The 19,309-nt window shown below is 34.9% G+C and overlaps 3 protein-coding genes and 1 non-coding gene across 5 annotated transcripts; 2 read left to right on the top strand and 2 right to left on the bottom strand.

Annotated features, from left to right (window-relative positions):
- Nucleotides 1-4,987: 4,987 nt before the first annotated feature.
- On the top strand, nucleotides 4,988-8,740 carry LOC122051290 (histone deacetylase HDT2-like). The gene is made up of 10 exons (XM_042612338.1): nucleotides 4,988-5,087; nucleotides 6,102-6,172; nucleotides 6,250-6,473; nucleotides 6,571-6,587; nucleotides 6,670-6,720; nucleotides 7,463-7,638; nucleotides 7,762-7,842; nucleotides 7,930-8,029; nucleotides 8,280-8,415; nucleotides 8,497-8,740. Exons 1-10 carry the CDS (start codon nucleotides 5,075-5,077, stop codon nucleotides 8,558-8,560), a joined length of 933 nt encoding a protein of 310 aa, XP_042468272.1. The 5' UTR covers nucleotides 4,988-5,074; the 3' UTR covers nucleotides 8,561-8,740.
- Nucleotides 8,741-9,170: 430 nt separating this feature from the next.
- On the top strand, nucleotides 9,171-12,989 carry LOC122051291 (histone deacetylase HDT2-like). Its single transcript, XM_042612339.1, has 10 exons — nucleotides 9,171-9,309; nucleotides 9,894-9,964; nucleotides 10,047-10,270; nucleotides 10,365-10,381; nucleotides 10,463-10,513; nucleotides 11,483-11,664; nucleotides 11,767-11,844; nucleotides 11,913-12,012; nucleotides 12,564-12,702; nucleotides 12,785-12,989. The coding sequence occupies exons 1-10, from the start codon at nucleotides 9,297-9,299 to the stop codon at nucleotides 12,846-12,848; spliced, it is 939 nt and encodes a 312-aa protein (XP_042468273.1). The 5' UTR covers nucleotides 9,171-9,296; the 3' UTR covers nucleotides 12,849-12,989.
- Nucleotides 12,990-14,232: 1,243 nt separating this feature from the next.
- On the bottom strand, nucleotides 14,233-14,306 carry TRNAV-CAC. The gene has a single exon. It is a non-coding gene; the product is annotated as a tRNA-Val (tRNA).
- A 1,567-nt stretch (nucleotides 14,307-15,873) lies between these two features.
- Nucleotides 15,874-19,074, bottom strand: LOC122051292 (PAP-specific phosphatase HAL2-like). Of its 2 annotated transcripts, none has more exons than XM_042612341.1 (4): nucleotides 18,389-19,074; nucleotides 16,730-17,342; nucleotides 16,194-16,549; nucleotides 15,874-16,107 (listed from the first exon to the last, which is right to left on the bottom strand). In XM_042612341.1, the coding sequence occupies exons 1-3, from the start codon at nucleotides 18,798-18,800 to the stop codon at nucleotides 16,246-16,248; spliced, it is 1,329 nt and encodes a 442-aa protein (XP_042468275.1). In that variant the 5' UTR covers nucleotides 18,801-19,074; the 3' UTR covers nucleotides 15,874-16,107; nucleotides 16,194-16,245. The 2 variants fall into 2 exon arrangements, with proteins under 2 accessions (XP_042468275.1, XP_042468274.1); XM_042612340.1 differs by having other exon boundaries at nucleotides 16,730-17,417; nucleotides 18,389-19,073.
- Between the last annotated feature and the right edge of the window lie 235 nt (nucleotides 19,075-19,309).

The following is a 19,309-nucleotide window of genomic DNA, read 5'->3' on the forward strand; positions in this document are numbered from 1 at the left end:
TTAAAACACGTAGGAGAAAATAAGAGGCTTGAGGGAAAAATTTAAAATTCGCCGTTTATACGATCCCCGCCTCAAGAAATTGAGGGAAGATAAAAAAGAGAGAGAGAGAGATGACTCTGATACCATGTAAGAAGAAGAATAGGGAGAGAGGAAGGAATAAGATGAGAATAATAAAATCTATTGTTCATTGATATTTGTCCTAAGGACAATACAATATATAATGTTCAAAAGTACTTGGTCAAATAACTAATTAATAAATAACAGAATTATTCTAAGAATAATTCTGAGAATAATTATAATAGAATTATTAGAATAATCCAAATACTAATATGATTTGATTTGATAATTTGATCCGGTTAATTTGGATAATTCTGTTATATCTCTTTTAGAGAAGACGTCCCTTCCCCTTCTTTTTCAATTAATTCATCTTCCTCCATCGATGAAGGAAGAGGAAAAGACCTTCTACATATATGATATATATAAGGTCGTCCAAAGAGTGATCATAGAGGCAAGAGTATATCATAAGATTGGTTCGTTCATTAATTATCATTGGAGTAGGATTTAGTTTGTAGGATTTGGTTTGTGAATCTTTGAGGAGTTGTCTGATTGACTGATTCTATGATTGTTCTTCCAAGAGCAAGCTTGAAGTTCACGAGTTGTGAATCGGTGATCACGAAGCGGGCTGGCAACCATGTCGTGCACCGGCGGCTGTGCTGCTCATCGGCGACCACGTCGAGAAGTCGGCGACCGACTGCCATGGTCAGCGACCACGCATTCGTCGCAACAAAAGAAACGTTCGTTGTAGAAATGAGAAATTGTTTGATCTTTTAAATAAAAAGAAAATAAATTCTCTTCTCATCAAATTCTCACGTGCAATCTTGTCAAAGGAAAAAGTTTTTTTTTCCATGTATTAAAACTTTTTCAATCGGAAGCGTGAGAAGATATCCCATGTGACTGAACCAATTTGGTTCATTTGAACTAGACCAGTTTGATCCTTTTGGATTATGATTTAATTTAAATTATTAATTAATTTAATCAGATTAATTTAATTCAATTATATTGAATTGAATCTAATTGAGCTGGATCATTTCAAATTTGATCAAGTAATGAGCCATATTTGATTAAATTTGGCCAATTTATCCATTGAATCAAAATTGATCAAATGATTTGATTTGATGAATAAATCTTAGTTAGACTCAAATAGACTTAAGTTAAATAATAATAATAATTGAACATCTAATTAGATTAATTTTAATAAGGACGGGGAACTTAGGATCAGTTTCTCAATCCATTGATCAAATGTGTCAATGAAATTAAACATCTCAAATAAAGAAAATTTAATTTTCTTATTTATTTAATTATTTTGTTTATTGGTTCTATCCGTGTGAATTGAAATAAATTCATTTTATTATTAGTTTGTCGGTTAGTACTGATATTATTATTTTCAATTCTAGATGTCGAGGATGATATAAATGATGATCTATCGTGATATATGACGAATGAGTTGATGGAGGAAATTGAGGAGATTGGGTATGACCTAATTTACAGACTCAGAGGATATATTGGACGACTCGATTAACTATTATGGAAGCTTGAGAAGGAAGAATTTTCAATTATAGATAATTACAAGATCTGGGTTTTTGGTTTAATCGCCACCGATACACCTCAATGAAGTATCACACCATTTATGAGGGCACTTCGAAGGGTGAATCTCATATGTACAATTATGTATAGAGCTACTTTATCATGTGGATCAAGAGGATTCTGAAGTGTTTAAGGAGGATCCACAAGAGAATCCGAATGTAAATCCAATAAAAAATCCTAAAGCTTGTCTACCTGAGATTGTCCTTATTGAGTCAAAGATGAAAGGGATAGTATTAAACGTTGCTCTAGTATTTGTCTTAGTCGTAGTTGTATTAGTTTATCTAGCTTATTAAAATGTTGTCGTTGTTACTGTCATTATGTATGAACAATATTAGTATATTAAATGTAATAAAATCATATAGTAGAATTGTTACGTATAACAATACTATTTTATGAAATATTATGTTATGGGTTGATAAACTAGAAAAGAAATATTATGTGTTAAAACATTAAATGCAATTATGTATAATATATATATATTCAATAAAACATTCGACGGCCAATACTATTAAACTGTATTGTAATAATCATGGTTCATACTCTTGTAATTTGAATGTTTTTTTAATCAATATTAAAATCATGTTATAGTATGCTACAATATATAGATTACTTACAATCAATATCAATTAATATTATATTATAAGAAATTAAAATGTAAGTCGTCTTTTTTATATATAAAATAAAAAATAACACCCTTTTAATTTAAAAAAAACACACGAAGGTCTCATTTACGTCCATACCCCCTCTTACCTTTTATAACAGATAGGTTCTAAAAGTAATTAATTTTAATTACTAATCAAGGTAAATTATACTTAAGTTCGAGTACATCAAAAAATTGACAGAAATTTTAAGCTAAAATGACAATAGGATTTCCAAAGGAGATTTTTTACAAATAATCAATGGTTAGGATTTGATCTAATCAGATCGGACGACAAAAAAAAAGTTTTTTTTTAAGAAGACTATTTGTATTTTGCAGTGCGGCAAGAGAGAAAAAGATAGAAGATCAACAAGCGTAGCTAAGTTGGTAGGTAAATTTGTATCACGATAGTAAAATTTAAATTTTTGGAGATTTAATTTCTTAAAGAATAAGTTATTCTTACCTAAGAGGCCACTTAGTATGATAATTTACTTCCCTTTTACAAGATTTCGGAACGGACAATGGAGACAGATATGAGGGCCGCTATCACCTTGAGAAAAAGATGATTTAATATGAACTTGATCAAAATATATTACATGCTATTTATTCGATTCTCATATTCTATATATTTATAGGATATTTTTTAAATAGGACGTATAATTATGAAATACTGGACTTCTGAATTACCATCACAAATGTTTAATTTACTGATTTACTTCGACATTTTTCGATATTTATTTCGAAAAATTTCTTCCGCATAGGATCGGTTGCATATTACCTAATTCAATATATTTTTTTTTCTTGGGTATTAAATCATGAAAAAAGAAATAGAAAAAAAGAACTTCTAAAATATCTAAAATATTTATTATTATTATTTAAATGTCTCCCATTTATTAATGTCAAAACACCTAAAAAGTCTATTATGGTCATTTTGATACTTGATACGGGGATAAAGACCCACCTCAAGGAGGGGCGAGGTCATGATGGAAGTCAAAATCAATACGTGATCAACCTCCCTATATCACTGGGTGATCAGATAATCCACTTGCTCGACCGAGATAAGAAATGTCTGATCCAACATCATCATAGCTCGCCCTCGATAGATAACCCACTTGCTCGACCGAGATAAGAAATGTCCGATCCAACATCATCATAGCTCGGCCACGTATTGAGGTTCTGACGCTCAGAGAAGCATGTGCCGGTGAGGCACACGCCGAGCGGCCAGCCCGCTTGGACTTACATCAAATATCGGAACCAGCAAAGCGGAGTCACGACCGAGTAGACTATATTCAGACACAACTCCACTCGCCACAACAGTGGAGCTTGGACAGTGGAAGGTTGGTCAAGCGACCATCCCACTCGGTATGGGAACGATAGCGTTCGGACGGCTGATGGTTGGCCGAACGACTCATTCGCTCGGCCTAGTAACGGACAAAAGGAGGATCTGACGATATCCTTCTGGGAGTCTGTGCCCCCGACAGACGACATGGTTGACGACATGGTCAGATAGAGGATCGTACGACGGAACCTTCCACTGTCACGTTAGAAATATGCTCGGGTCGTTAAAGTATGGTGTCGGGGACACTTTCCTAACATATCTTTACAGGAAAACTTTGAGAAACGTGTATATCTCGAGAAACGTGCACGCGTGCTCCCGAAGCCCTGTATAAAGAGGCCCAAGCTTCATCGGAGGTAGGAGAGATTACTGTTACTACTGTTATTCTACTTCTTTGGCTCCGCTTCCTTACTCCGCTTTTCCATCACCGATGATTAATTTGAGCGTCGAAGGGTCAACACCGAGGAATCTCTCCTTGGCTCGGCACTGACGTTGCTGTGCTTACAGATCCATCTAATTTGGAGTTCACATGCGGTCAATAAAAATACCACATCTTCGATATTCATCATCTTAACTTTCGAACATGATGAATACTCATTAAATTGAATTCATATTTAAAAGGTTAATACTACTAGGCCATTTTAAAATTACCATAAAAAAAAATACAAAATAGCATCGCATAAAATTTGCAAATATCCCTTATGAAATTTCATGAAGTCTAGAAAAAAGGCCTTTGTTTTTGTGTATTTTTTAAAGAAATTTTAAATCCTTTTTTAGAAGCGGGGATAACTAAGGGGAAAAAATTTATTTTTTTTTAAAAAATTGTTTCATATTTTGAGATATAAAGGAAGAAATAAAAATCTTTAAAGTTTAAAATTATTTAAAATTGACACATTAGTAATAAATAAAATAAATTTAAATTTTTTAAAGAAATTTTATTGCATGTTTTATTAATATATTTGTTTAAATTAATATATTTTTAAATTTATTTTTTTGAAAGTTTTTTCACTTTTAATGATAGGATCTCTTTTATTAATATGCTTTTAGATTTGCAGATTTTATATTTTCCCTTGTCTCTTTTAGGGATTTATAGAGTTTATATATTAAATGCAAATATATATCTTCATGTGAATAAGCAAATTATTGTAAAGTTATCTTTCATATGATTTCAAGGAGTTGAATGAAAATTTTCAAAATATTTCGAGAGGCAATATGGAATTCAACTATGATTCGATATTTCGATTCCGGTCATTTTCAAATCATGACCATTCGAACCGAGAACTTTGATTTTCGGATCCAAAACGGTACCCGACCCGTTCGGCGCCCGGCTTCCGTCCCCTTTAAATTACCACATGGAGCCTAAACCCTAATCCCCACCCCTTCGCTCAGTCTCGGTCATCGCCCGCGCCTCCGCTCTATCAAACTTTCCTCTCGCTCTCGTAACTACGCCGACGGTCATGGAGTTCTGGGGTATTTCTTATTTGCTCCCAATCAGTTCTTATCTTCTTTTCCTATCGCTTCTTGTGTTTTATGATTTCCGGTTAGACTGTTCGATCCATGGGTTGGTTTCGGTTGAACTACTGATCACGTATGAGACAGTGTTTTCCTAGTTCATTTGATTTTTTGAAATCTCAAACCTGGAATATTTGTCGAGATTGAAGCCAAGCATCTTTTGGTCATAGGTTCTGTTTTTATTTGCAGTAACTATTTCTGTTCTCTTCATATTTTTGTACACAGAATACTAGGCTTCCGTGTACAAAAATAGATGTCCGTCTTGAGTTTTTGAAATTTAGTTCCATTTTTTTTCCTTTTCCTTTTTTTTTAACTTCAGTATATAGCCGCGTGTTATGATATTTGTACCGTTACGGAGGTCATTCATATTTTATGTATGTATATGATGACATTCTTCTCATGATGTGCTTACAATGCGAGAAATTGAATTTTACTGGAATTTTTGAATAATAATTTATAAATTAAAGCTACTTACCGACAAAATGTATTTAATGAAATATCTTATTTTGATAAATGTATAATATACATTTCAATCCATTTGTTTGTTCCTGTTTATTGTTTTTTTTTTCTTTTTCATTTTTATGTTATAGCTATAATTTTCACATTCCGATGATGATATCATTGTAACTTAAATTTCAATCAATTACAACGTTGTTATGTCTGCAATGCTATTATTATTCAAACTCTTCCTCATTTATTCAGATATTGCTTGGCAAGTTTGTTTTTGGTGTTTTGTTGTTAGTTTATCATCCCCTTTTACTGAGATAATTACAATCCTCTTGCCTTGTTTCAGAATATTTGTCTCCTATATGCTTCCATTAGTATTTCAATATAATAGTACTCTTATAATTGGCACTTTATCAGCATTAAATGTGACACCTGCTAAATGTGACGCCTGCCCTTAGCCTCTGTTAATGAAAACATTCTGCACTTGTGTTTTAAACTTGTTGTGATTGATCTGCATTTTATAAGGTTTGGAAGTTCAACCTGGCCAAACTGTCAATGTCAATCCTGGAGATAACAAATATTTGCATCTCTCACAGGTTCCATGTTCAGATTTTGTTATATAGAGAATTATTCTAAGTCATGTTTTAATGAAAAGGTGTCTTGGTTTATGTAGATATCTCTAGGAGAGGTAAAGAAGGAAAAAGGAGCGGAGGGTGCATCAGTCTTTGTAAAATTTGATGACAAAAAGCTGGTGCTTGGAACACTATCTGCTGAGAAGTGTGCCCAAATTCAGTATGATTTGGTATTTGAGAAAGAATTTGAACTATCTCATGGTTCAAAGAATGCAAGTGTCCACTTCTTGGGCTATAAGACTGCAGCTTTTGCAGAGGATGATGAATATCCTTGACTTATATTGTTAAATTATTCGATAATTATGTTTCATGTTTTAAATTTTTGATTCCCTTGACTGGCCGTTTTTGTTTTCTGGAGTTACCTTTTCTGATCCATTTGGTAAGCTCCTTTTTCTATCTTCTGTTTCTTTCCTTATTTGATGACCTCACTGAGATTATAACCTTCTCTAATAAACCTTCAGATAGCCAATCTGAATCTGACGAGGAGAATCTGCTCGCTGCACTTGCAAATGGTACAAATCTATATATGTTTTTAGTTTTTTTGTCTGTTGGTTCCTAGCTTTGCATATTGTTATCTTGTTAGCGCTAGTGGCTTGTGTTTCATTCCCATAATTGTAGCTAGTCTTGTACCCAAACCATTTTCAATTCTTGACTGATGATGTGCCAGTAAGGACAAATATTATGATATTGTTGCTAGTGGTGGACCAATGAGTTGAAGGAGAAAAAGGAGACATTAGTCAATGAAATAAAAAATTATCTACTTAATTTAAGTTTGCTACTAATATTGTATTGTATAGTTCTCAATGGAGAGGGATCATTTTTGTAGCCAACCCTAATTGTCTTCTTTGTCATAATTGATTTGCAAATAGTATTATGGTAATTGATATTTTTTATACAAATAATCATAACATTAAGTTTGAATTGTGGAGAATAAAAATTATAGTTATGCATATAACAAAATGTAGGTGTCATTGTATAAAAGGAAGCTACCAAATCAATGAAATTATGGATATTATTATCATCCAAGTGTAACTCTAGAAGATTATAAAATGCTAGGAAATATAGTTTAAAATGTTATATTTTCCTCTGAAGATGACCCATTAATTATATAGTCGTACAAATATAATCTATTTGTGTTGAAGGTGCAAGTGGCCATGGGGAAAAAAGATTAATCTCCTTAACAGAATTAAAATAACATTGTATTTTCTTTCTTTTTATCTGTATATTCTTATCTTCTATTCATGACTGTACTAGGCAAGCTGGGTACGGCGGCAAATGTTAAAGCAGCAAAACCACATGCCCAAAAGGCGGAAGCTTCTGTTGTTAAGGCAAAGGCCAAGATAGAGGAACCTAAGAAGGATGATAAACCAGAGGCTGAAGATGACGAAGACGATGAAGATACAGAAGATGATGAGTCTGACGATGATGAGGTTTGTGCTATTGGTGGAAAGCATGATCATATTTGTATACTTGAACTAAAACTGGTATATATGTTAGTGTGTTTCTATTGTGTAAAATGATAGCAAGATTTCATTTGGATTTGAGCCTATCAGGATATGATTGAAGGAGAGGAGGACGATAGTGATGATGGAGATGAGAGTTCTGATGAAGAGGAAGAAGCTACTCCAAAGAAGGTTTGTAATTTTGCTATGGCACTGTTTTTCATTGGCATTCAGGTGTGTCTGCCGTAGTGCTGTAACATATGAATGGACGTATTGCAGGCTAATGCAGCTAAGAAAAGACCTGCTGGTTCTGCATCCAAAACTCCTGTTCCAGAAAAGAAAGCAAAGTTGGTTACTCCCGGTGGGAATCAGAAAACAGGTAGATATCTCAATGTTTTGTAATATTGAACTTTTCTTCGTGGTATTATTGGAACATGGATGTTGTAATAGATGATCAAAGCCTTAAGATCCATTTGAATTTTGCTTAGAATGCTTCAATGCCGACTAAAGCGTGCTAGAAGTCTATGATAATGTACCAAGATTGCAATGTTTCATGGGGCTCCAAAACTCCAGCAAACAAGAAACCTTCTTTCTAATTATCAAGAACATGTTACTTGTCTGTATCATAGGTGCTGATGGAAAGAAAGGTGGTCATGTTGCAACCCCACACCCTGCTAAACAAGGAAAGACTCCCTCAAATAGTGACAAGTCTAAGCAACAGACTCCGAAATCCACTGGCCCAATCTCCTGCAAATCCTGCACCAAGTAGGTTCCTTCCGCTCTTCCCGCTTTCTTTTCAATTCATTAATAATAGTGACGTTACCAATCGATTTTATCTGTTTTCAGAACCTTCAACAGTGAGGCCGCCTGCCAATCGCATACCAATGCAAAGCACAGTGCCGGAAAGTGAGATGGCCCCTAATTTTGTAGGCGAACAAGTATTGTTACCTTGATTTTACTCTTTATTGTGGTTGTTAAATGCTGGCAATGCTCTAGTGGTTAGCTGATCAAGACATTTAGTCTTTGGGTTCGTTGAATCACTTTTCATTGTCCTAAACTCAATTTCAATGGTCCTCTCTATATTATTAAAGTCTAGCAGTTTCAATGGAAAATTGTGAGTTTTGTCTTGATGTGAATTTGTTGCTTTTACCATTCTTGGGTGCGTTGGTTCTGCTGACTATCGGCTGGCATTTACCATTTTGTCATGTTATAAGATATAAAGCGTTAAATTAAATTGTTGTGTTATATTATTAATGAAAAGTTTATAAGTATTAATCCAGAAGGTGACAAAGGGAGGAAAATGAATCTCATTTAATTACCTTTATTAAATATGATTTAATAATAAAATTTATTTTGTGGATAAAACAAGTTCTAAAGGGCAAATGTGGATTTTTTCGAGAAAATAAAAAACAAAAACCCGAATCCTCTAAGGCTTAGCGATTCGGGTCGACATTTCAAATCAAGATTTAAGATTTCCAGAACCGGAAGTTTGTTTTCGGATCCGAACCGATACCCGACCCCCTGCTTCCGTCCTCCCCTTTAAATTCCCTTGCGAAGGTGAACCCTAATCGCACCGCTACGCGTTCTGCTGTCGCTCTTCGCACTCTCGATCATTTCTCTCCCTCTCGTCAGCTCCCTCCAGCGCCATGGAGTTTTGGGGTTTATCTTCTCCTCCTCTCCATATTCTCTTCTCGTCCTTTCTAATCGCTTCACGTATTTTAGGATTTCCGTGTACTGTTTGCTTCGTGTTTATTTTTTTCGATTACTATTGATGATTGCGAATGCGACGGTATGAGATTGAAGCCAATCACATTTTGGTGATGCGTTGTGATGCGATATGTTTTCTATTTGCAATTTCCCTTTCATTTTTTCCTTAGAAAAATCTCCTTCTCATGTATCTTTGGTAATATAGTAGGGTCTGGCGTACACAACTAGATGTGTTTCTTGAATGGTTCGAAATTCATCTACCATGGTTGGAAAAATGTGTTCTTATTATGCGTGCAAGAGGCCATCATTTTTTTGGTTTGTGATGCTTGAGTGCTTATATTCCAAGCAAGTTTTCCAAATCTTATTTATTCAGATATTGCCTAGCAAGTATTTGTTTGGTTTTTTACCATTAGTTTAATAGAACTTTTCTCTGCAGTGCAACCATTCCCTAGTATTGTGACACAGTATTTTTCCCCTGCATATGCTTTCATTTTGGTGGGCTAATCTCATAGTAGTTTTTTAAAATTATACTTAAGGTTTGGAAGTTCAGCCTGGCAATTCTGTGAAGGTCAATCCTGGCGAGAACAAATACTTGCATCTTTCACAGGTTCTCTGCTCAGATTTCGTAATGCATACTGGTGAGTGCTTCTAATTCATATCATAATAAAAAGTAGCTGTGGATTATGTAGGTATCTCTAGGAGAGGTAAAGAAGGAGAAAGCCGCAGAGGGTGTATCAGTATTTGTAAAAATTGATGACAAAAAGCTGGTGCTAGGAACTCTATCTGCTGATAAGTGTAATCAAATTCAGTATGATTTGGTGTTTGAGAAAGAATTTGAGCTATTTCATGGTTCAAAGAATACAAGTGTCTACTTTTTGGGCTATAAGACTGCAGCGTTTGACGAGAATGATGCATATCCTTTTATTTTATGTTAAGTTACTTGTTAGCAAATACATCTTTTTCAAGTTTTGAATACCTTGACTGGCTTTTTTTTCTTCTGGACATACTATCTCTGATTCATCAGGTAAGTTTCTCTTTGCTTGTTTCTGTCTCCTTTTTTATTTGACGACTATACTGATATTATAGCCCTCTAATAAATCTTCAGACGGTGAATCTGAATCTGACAAGGAGATTCCATTGGCTGTGCCCATCAATGGTACACTTTTTCTATGTATTTTATATTCTTTCTTTTGGTTTATGATTCAGATTTTGCATATTGTCGACTTGTTATTACTAATGATTTACTTCTGCTTGATTTACATTTTGTAAGTGTCAGTAAAGATAAATAGAATGATATAGTGATATAGCAATTAGTGGCTCATTACGGAACTATTTTTTTTTAAACAAATGTAAATTTGCATCAATGGTTAATTATAACTATATAATTTTTTTCACATTAGTATTTGATGATAATGTTTGTTGTAGGCTCCAGCAGATAAAGAAAATAAGTAGAGGTGATACAAATATATTCAAAGATGATAAATAGGCTTTATAGTTATAAGTGTTAAATCTGTTAGAGAATAAGATGCAATGGTATAGAGAGTTCAAAAGGAAATATTAGTAGCAATATAGGGATTCAATTAATGCAGTTTATTCAAATAGTTGTATAGTTGTGAAAACAAGGCTGAATATGCCTTGTTGATGATGAGTAGGACTAGATAAATTTACCAAATCTTTATAAGATAAATCTCCTTGCTTGAGTAAATTTAAATTGTCTGGAAAAAGGATTTACATATCACTATATAATTTTAATAATAAAAACAAGCTGAATGATACATAAAATTTATAATATCATTATTAACCAAGATCATCTAGGTGTACCAGATGGTAAAATAACAGAATATGTATTATAATGATATGTGTTTGTTCCCTCAAAGGTGACCAATCGATTAAATAGTTATACAATTTAATCTATAGTTTAAGGGATAAGGGGTGACAAAAGAAGAATCTAGCTAAGTGATCAAGACATCTTATATTAGGTTACATAAAAGTTAATGGAATATGTTATTCATGTAGCCTACCAATAGTTGGGACTAACACCATAAATTACAATGATGCAAAATTTTTAATGGATTTATAATTTTTCTTGTAAAAAAATTACTATTGTTGCTATTTATCTTTAAAGGTAAGCCGGAGGTGAAACCAAATGATAAAGCAGCAAAACCAAATACTCAAAAGCCAGAAACTTCTGCTGGTAAGTCAAAGGTTAAAGTAGAGGAACTTAAAAAAGATGATAAACCAAAGGCTGAGGATGATGAAGATGATGATGATTCTGAAGATGATTCTGAGGAGGATGAATCTGATGAGGTTGGTGCAATTAGTCGAAAGTATTATCAATTGGTTATTGGGTGTACTTGTTATCGTGTGCTTTTATTGTGTGGAATGGTAGTCTAATTGCATTTTTTTTAGGAAATGATTGATGGAGAGGATGATAGTGATGATGAGGATGAGAGTTCAGACGAAGAAGAAGATGCTGCCCCGAAGAAGGTTAGTGCTACTGCATTGTTTTACTAGGCACTCAGGTACCCAGTGATATATGAATGCATCTGTTGCAGGCTGAAGCCAGTAAGAAAAGGCTTGCTGATTCGGCTTCCAAAACACCTGTTCCAGAGAAGAAAGCAAAGTTGGTTTCTCCAGGTGGAAATCAGAAAACAGGTAGACATTTCATGGTTTATAATATTACAATTATTATGCTTTGGTATATTGTGATCTGTATGGATAACATTTCTTGTGCTAGATTCCTTTAGCAATTTGCTGACACTCACATTGACACTTGGTAAAGCATATCGAAATGAACTCAGTTAATCCTATCTCAAGTGTTTATTTATAGTGTTCATTATATTTTTTTAGTTTTTTTATTCGACAGTTTATTTCAATCAATTATCTAATTGATACTGTTATTATTAGACGTGAAAGGGATTGAACTAGTAAAACTGTATAAATTGACATGACATGATTTACCACATGACACAGCATCATAGGTATTTGCAGCTAGATAAAGTCAAAATTTAATTTTCCCCTCTAATCACTATAATTTTATTTTTACAAATAAACATACTAAGTGGAAGCAGCCTAAAGGAGTTAAGTTCATTTGAATAGATCTTGTGGGGGCATTGCAACTCAGGCACGGTCGGATTCTGTTTATCTAAAGTAAACCACATCTCATATATTTCTTCTGTTATTTTAATGATAATGCTACCTTGCAGGAGCTGATGGAAAGAAAGTTGTGCATGTTGCAACTCCTTATCCTGCTAAACAAGGTAAGACTCCTGCAAATAGTGGCGACAAGTCCAAGCAGCAAGCACCCAAATCTACTGGACCCGTCGCCTGCAAATCATGCAGCAAGTATGCCCTCTTCTTTCTTACTTCCTTTTCTTTTCAATTCATTAATTATAATAACAATTCCATCTTTTTTTTGTGTGTTCAGAACCTTCAACTCCGAGAACGCCCTGCAATCGCACACCAAAGCCAAGCACAGCACTGGAAAGTGAGAGATGGATCCCAAGGGCAATGCGAGTTTTGTTTCTTTTGTATTTTTCACATTGTCTGTGAAATCTACTTCTAGGCTTTTACTATGTCGTAGTACGAACGGTAGTTCAATTTTAAGCAATGCTCGTGTAGTTTGAAGTTTATGACTTTGTCTGTGGATGCTTTCGGTGTGCTTTTGTTGCCTTGAAATCACGATCTACCCCCAGATGAGATATCAATTCTGAAGCACATTCATTAGTTTCAAAAAGAAAAAAAAACCCTCTGATCTTTGTTTTGTTTGCCACTGAAATGCCATGGATTTCTAAATTTTTTGCCCAGTTGAACATAACAATCAACTATTTACAGAATGACCTTTTTCTTCATTTGTGTTCGTTTATGAAGCGTGTTCGCATGGCACAGAAATAGGAAGAAGTGGGCACTTTCTAGGATTGTAAATGTGCTAGATGTTCAAGTTTATTTGATAAGATAATCGAAGTTGAGTTTAAAATGAATTAAGTTTTTGAAATGATTGTTTAAGTTTGATTTGGTTTATTTTTTATGAGCTTGAGTTTGTTTGAATTTCAGTTTGTTTAAATATTATCGAGCTCTTAATTCAAATGTGATTTGAGCTGATTTCGATTAGATATTATTAAACTCTCAATTCAAGGTTATTTAATGTTTAAACATTTTAATTGTTTGATTGGTTATTAAATTTGATAATTTAAATTTATTTATTTATTTATTTTATTATTTATTAGTTTATTTATGAACGCTTGATTCATTTACAATCCTATTTCTAGCTCTAAAAAAAAGCTTAATTAGGTTGGGTAACGTCGAGCCTGGGTGACCGGTCCGGCTCCACGGAAGTTTCCCACCGACCACCAGAATAAATTAGGAAGTGCTCGCAGCGGACAGCTCAGGAGCCCAACATCCTTTAGTTGCGTGCCCATTTGGAGGAAAAATTTCTACAAAATCATCATAGCTGAGACTTAAACCGCGGGTACCTGGATGACAACCTGAATATCTTGCCGCTGCACCATAGCCTGGGGGCACCCTAGCTCTGACTCTATAGTGGCAAAAAAGATGAATACACTCACCCCAACGCTCTCGCTAAATTTGTTTACGAATATTTGATTTATTTACAGCCCTAGTTCTTATGGGTGGTGTTTGTGCAATAGGTTTTGGGATTAATTTTGTGAAATGTTTAACCACTAAAAGGTCACATATACCCTTGCAATGCGTCTCGTCCTGCAGAAAATGCCTAAGGAGAAGCGGTATCGACTTGTCGGCTATTTCTGACAAAATAAAACAAGAGGACCATTAACAAAAGTTTGAGGAAAGTAAATGTAATGTTCGAGTATAAATACCATTATGTAAAATATAGGTAATATTGGAGCATAAAAATTATGTCTGAGCCCGGGTTCGAACCGGGGACCTTTAGTGTGTGAGACTAATGTGATAACCAACTACACCACCCAGACCTTATGACTTTAGAAAGATTAAATTTTTGTTATTACTTAATTTATCTGTTATTGATTATTAGACTTGGTTCTTCAATATCGTGTCCATGAGGTTTGCTGGCCTATCCACTTTATGGTGTACAACTTGTAAGAGCCATATATAATTTTTTATTTTTAAAATTTTTTAACTTAAATATTATAATTTAAATTCTATAACCTAAATTCTAAATCCTAAAGCTAAGCTCTCAATAAAAATAAAAATAAGGAAAATTTTTTTACACTTAATACTTACAAAATGTGCACCATAAGATATATAGGATAATATTTTTGTATATCCCATTATGATTTATAATATATTTTGTAGCATTCCAATTAATACACGCATTATAAATAATTGGATAGCAAAAAAGATATAACCATTTAATTGTTGGTAAAAAAATACATTTCATACGATATCATGTTAAATGTAAAATTTGTAGTGATTACATTAACTCGAAGCGTCTCTCACATTTCATTCCATGATTATATGAAAGGAGATAAATTATAGAATCAGATTATAGTGACTAGTAAATAACTAAAGAGTGAGAATTTTTTTTTAAAGTATGTGTCCATCAGAAATTAATCCAAAGAGAAAAAAATCCTCTTAATTGTGATATTGATTTTTTTTTTTTGCATATTTAATTCATACTTGAAAAGTACAAATTGAAATTTATAAAATTTACATCGGTATATATAAATTAACTGATGTGGTAAAAGACGATTCGTTCGTTCTTAGCGTCCCTGCTAATCTATTCCTAAACCAACACGAAGGAGGTAAATTCTGAATAGTTATTAGCCTATTAATCATTAGTACAAGTGACCAAAATATAAAAGAGAGCATATTTGGATGCGTTGAGTTTTGATCCTAAGATCTCAGGTGGTATATATAAACTGACTGATGACCCGTGAATTTTGCACGAGACCTAGAAATAAATATAATCTTTACATTTTAATATTTTTTACATAATTTAATTATCATAAAAGAAGTTTCTTAAATTTATAATGCCACTATTTTACCTTTTTAATTCGTAATAGTTTAAATAAACTCTCAAATAATATTTTGCCCTCAACCCTAAAATTGTGTGCCTCAAACAAAATAAGGTTAATAGATTTTATTAATTTTTAAAATATTTTGCTTGTAGATTGAGCAGAATTAGATAAGGTATTTTAACTGTATTGCAAATTTTGAAACAATTCATTAAAAAAACAGAAAATAAAGTACAAATTAATATATATTTTTATCACTATATATAATGTGTGAATAAATATGATTATGTCATTTGAAGTATTTTTTTAACATATATAATTAAACAACACATTTCTATGTGCAATTAAACCACAATGATAAATATAAAATACAAATAAATTTTAATCAAAATAAAATGAAGAGGGAATCATAAAAACTTAAAACTGAGAATTACATAAATGAATGATTGTAAGTCTTTATCCCACTAAGTTATCCCACCAAGCGAGATTAACTTATAAGAAACTTCTAAAACTATTTACAAAATAATTGTTGATTCATGATGAATCATATTATACTTTATGATGAATGCTTAAGAACACCTGAACTACAATAAGAATCTCTTAAAACAAAATCCTTTTGACAAGGGTCAAACAAAATAGTTTATGATGACTAAAAAGTGTGGATAAAATACTTTGGTTTCCATTGAAAAGAACACCTCTCTTCTTCCTTTACTTGACGTTCCGAATTGGAAGCTGACCAATCTGCAACTTATTTAGTTTCATCACCATCAGAACTGGATGAGGACCAAACGACGCGCTGTTACAACAGACATTTTAAGTCTACATTCTTCTGCAATGCTCAACAAGAATCAAATTTAAGTTTCTAAAGAATCTCAGTGATACCTCATCTGAATATAATGATCATTCCTTTTTGCAGCATGTTTCGCAGTAGTGGCTATAAGTTTGATGAGCCCCAGCTAGCATCGACGGCTTTTAGTATCTTCTCATGCAGTAATGGCCCGGAGCAAGCAATTATTCCCCGGTCTAGGCCTTCAAGGTAAATACCTTTGGAGAAATCCAATGTCCGTCCTCCAGCATCAGTGACCACTCCACCAGCCTCTTGTATGATCACAGATCCTGCCGCATGATCCCAGACCTTCTCCTTGTACCCAGCCCTTGCGAACTTCATGAATATTTCTGCATCTCCTCTAGCTATGGCAGCATATTTCACCATACTGTAAACTCGCAATGGTTGTTTTCTGCAGGTTGAGAAGCAAAGCCAATGATACAAATCGAGGTGCACGACAATAGTATTCTTTGTGTATGAATCAAAAACGCTGGCATGAGTTTCTCAGAGGTACTTGCAAAAAAGGGAATGACCATTTCTCTTCATTAATGACTTATTTGATTAGTTATAGAAAGGCTCAAGTGCAACTCACCTTAGACCGACACTGTGAGCCAATCCGGCTGTGAAGGAGTGGCTTGAGTTGGCCTTCTCAACAGGTTCACAAAATGTCGCAGAAGCAGGATCAGTAATGGATGAAACACGAATCATCCTAGCAGAGTTGTGCCAATCAAACTTCTCAAAGTCATGAATGAGTGGCTGCATCCAAGCTTCACCGGTACCTTTCCGAGCATACATTACACAACCTTTATGCCATGATCCAGACGCAGGAGGAGATAAAGTAGTCATGAGCCTATAGTATCGCTGATGATAGTTGAGCCATTCCTTCCTTCTCGGATAGTTGGGGCAACCAAGAGCACCAAGGACAACCTCCCCATCCTCTATCAGGGCAAGAGCTACAGCATATTGGTCTTCACGCACAAATCCGAGAGTTCCATCCACAGGATCGAGGACCCAAAATCTTCCCTTTGAACCGCCAGTAGAGTTACAGCTGCGAATGGCATCAAGAATTTCGTGAGCCTCCAAAGGCTTCAGAGGGGCTTTCAGTCCATATTTCGGAGCTTCAAAGAGACATTCATTGACAGAACTCGTCACAGATTGAAGCAAAACTGTGCCATCCTCTCTTGACAGAGTAGAGACATCTTCTTCTGCAACAATTGATATATGTTCACTCCCAAAGTAGTTCGATAGAAGCCAACTAACTAATGCTTGAACTCCCCAATCTGTCGAGCAAAATGAAATCTAACAATAGGATATGGTCACCAATATATGCACAATGGACTGAAATTTGTACTCAATCCTAACTATTATCTGAAAAGGAATACACCAACCTATGCCGACAAATTCCAAAAGCAATGCAAAAAAGCCAATATAATATGACAATAAGCACAGTACTATGATTTTCATAGTCATACTAGTAGACATAAGTTTACACATTTAAAAAGCAAAAGATACAGGGCCTTCTAACTTCTAGGCAAAAATCAATAGTTAAATTGTATAAATTGTTACATAGTCATACTTATAGACATTTGAGTGCAGGACCTTCTAATATGGAGTTCTTTGATAACAAGAGCTTGGGAGACAACAATGAAGAGTTTTTGTGGTTCGTCTAGCTTATGTGAACTGTACTCAGTGAGGGACCAAGTCAATTTCTGATTACCTTCATCGACCTAAAAGATCAGATCTATTACCCTCTACCTAATATGTACAGATTACCATCTTAATGATTTCCTACAATAAAGCATGGATTTGTTCCTGAGTACTTGGATTTTTTCATCATAAGGTCCCTTGAACTTAAGGGATCAGAGTAGTAACAACAAGTAATCCTTCGATTTCAAGCAATCGGGAACTAAACCAATTAATGCCTTCACGGAGACAGCTAACAGGGCTGTTTGAAAGTGGGAGGAATGACAAGAGCATCTTTACACAAAAATGGGAGCCTTTAGATTCTTTGTGCAGGCCATGTAGACTAGTAACTACAAACAACAAATTGACATAACAACATTCAATAAAATAGCAGAGAAGTGTCAAAGAGCCAACTTTGCAATTTACCGAAAGCTTTCTATCAGAAATCCAAGTGATCAGAAAAAGGGGAATACTTATCGACAAAACAAGGTAAGTCAGCATGCATCTGTAATGAGATGAATCTAACAAACGCCACAAAGGAAGAGGAAAAAAAGCTCAGCTTGCAAACCTGCGACAGTAACCGGAGAATTATCCTCCTTCGACGTCACCTTTCCCTTCTCACGCGCCACCAGCCCGCTCTGCACCCGTTGGCACAACGAACACGCCATCTGAACCACTCTCACCGCCGCGTCGAGCTCTCTCGCATACTTTTCCTCCTCTTCCTCCTTCATTCGGGGGAATCCAAGTAGAGAGGAAAGCTTCGAAGAAGAAGAGGCGTCCCCCTCCGAGAGACCGAGACCTCTGTCGCTGGAGGCGGCATAGGAAGGCCCGACAAGGACCCTTCTTGCGCCGGAAACAATATTGGCACAGGCGAAAGACGCGATTTTGGGGAGGAAGCAAAGCAGACGGCGGCGTTCCGGCTCCGTCCTGAAAGCGACAACGGCGCGGGCGGAACGAGTGGGGCAAATCTCGGCCATCATCGGCGGCGCCACCTCTCTCTCCTTCTCGACCTTCTTCCTCGATCTCAGAAATCAACCGCTGAAAAAAGGAGTGGATTTGCTCGCCTTATTCGCCGCCTTCCAAATAAAAATCCCACCATGCGAGTGGAGAATACCGGTGGGGCTCCGGTTGGCGCCCACCGTGACGAATCGAAGTGGTCCTCGCTTCGCTTTCCGATCGGCTGGTGCACTTTTATTGCTCCAAAATCGCTTGATAGGATCGATCGCGATACGATAAGGGAAAAAGGCAACGAAGAACCCCCTAGCCCCTAGGTAAGCACTGGTGGCGCAGGGTGGCAATATGGTAAATTCTTAAACTCATGATTATTTATTCAACCTACATATTTAATAATTAAAATTTAAATTTTTAATGTCAAAAGTCCATATAGACCTGATCTGGACAGTGGTGGTGCTAAAAGTAGTCAACTCATACTCAAATACTCTAATTTAAAATTGCCAATTTCTATCCGAAGTCCAAATAAACAAGTACC

Source organism: Zingiber officinale, chromosome 3A, assembly GCF_018446385.1.
Source record: "Zingiber officinale cultivar Zhangliang chromosome 3A, Zo_v1.1, whole genome shotgun sequence".
NCBI lineage: Eukaryota > Viridiplantae > Streptophyta > Magnoliopsida > Zingiberales > Zingiberaceae > Zingiber > Zingiber officinale.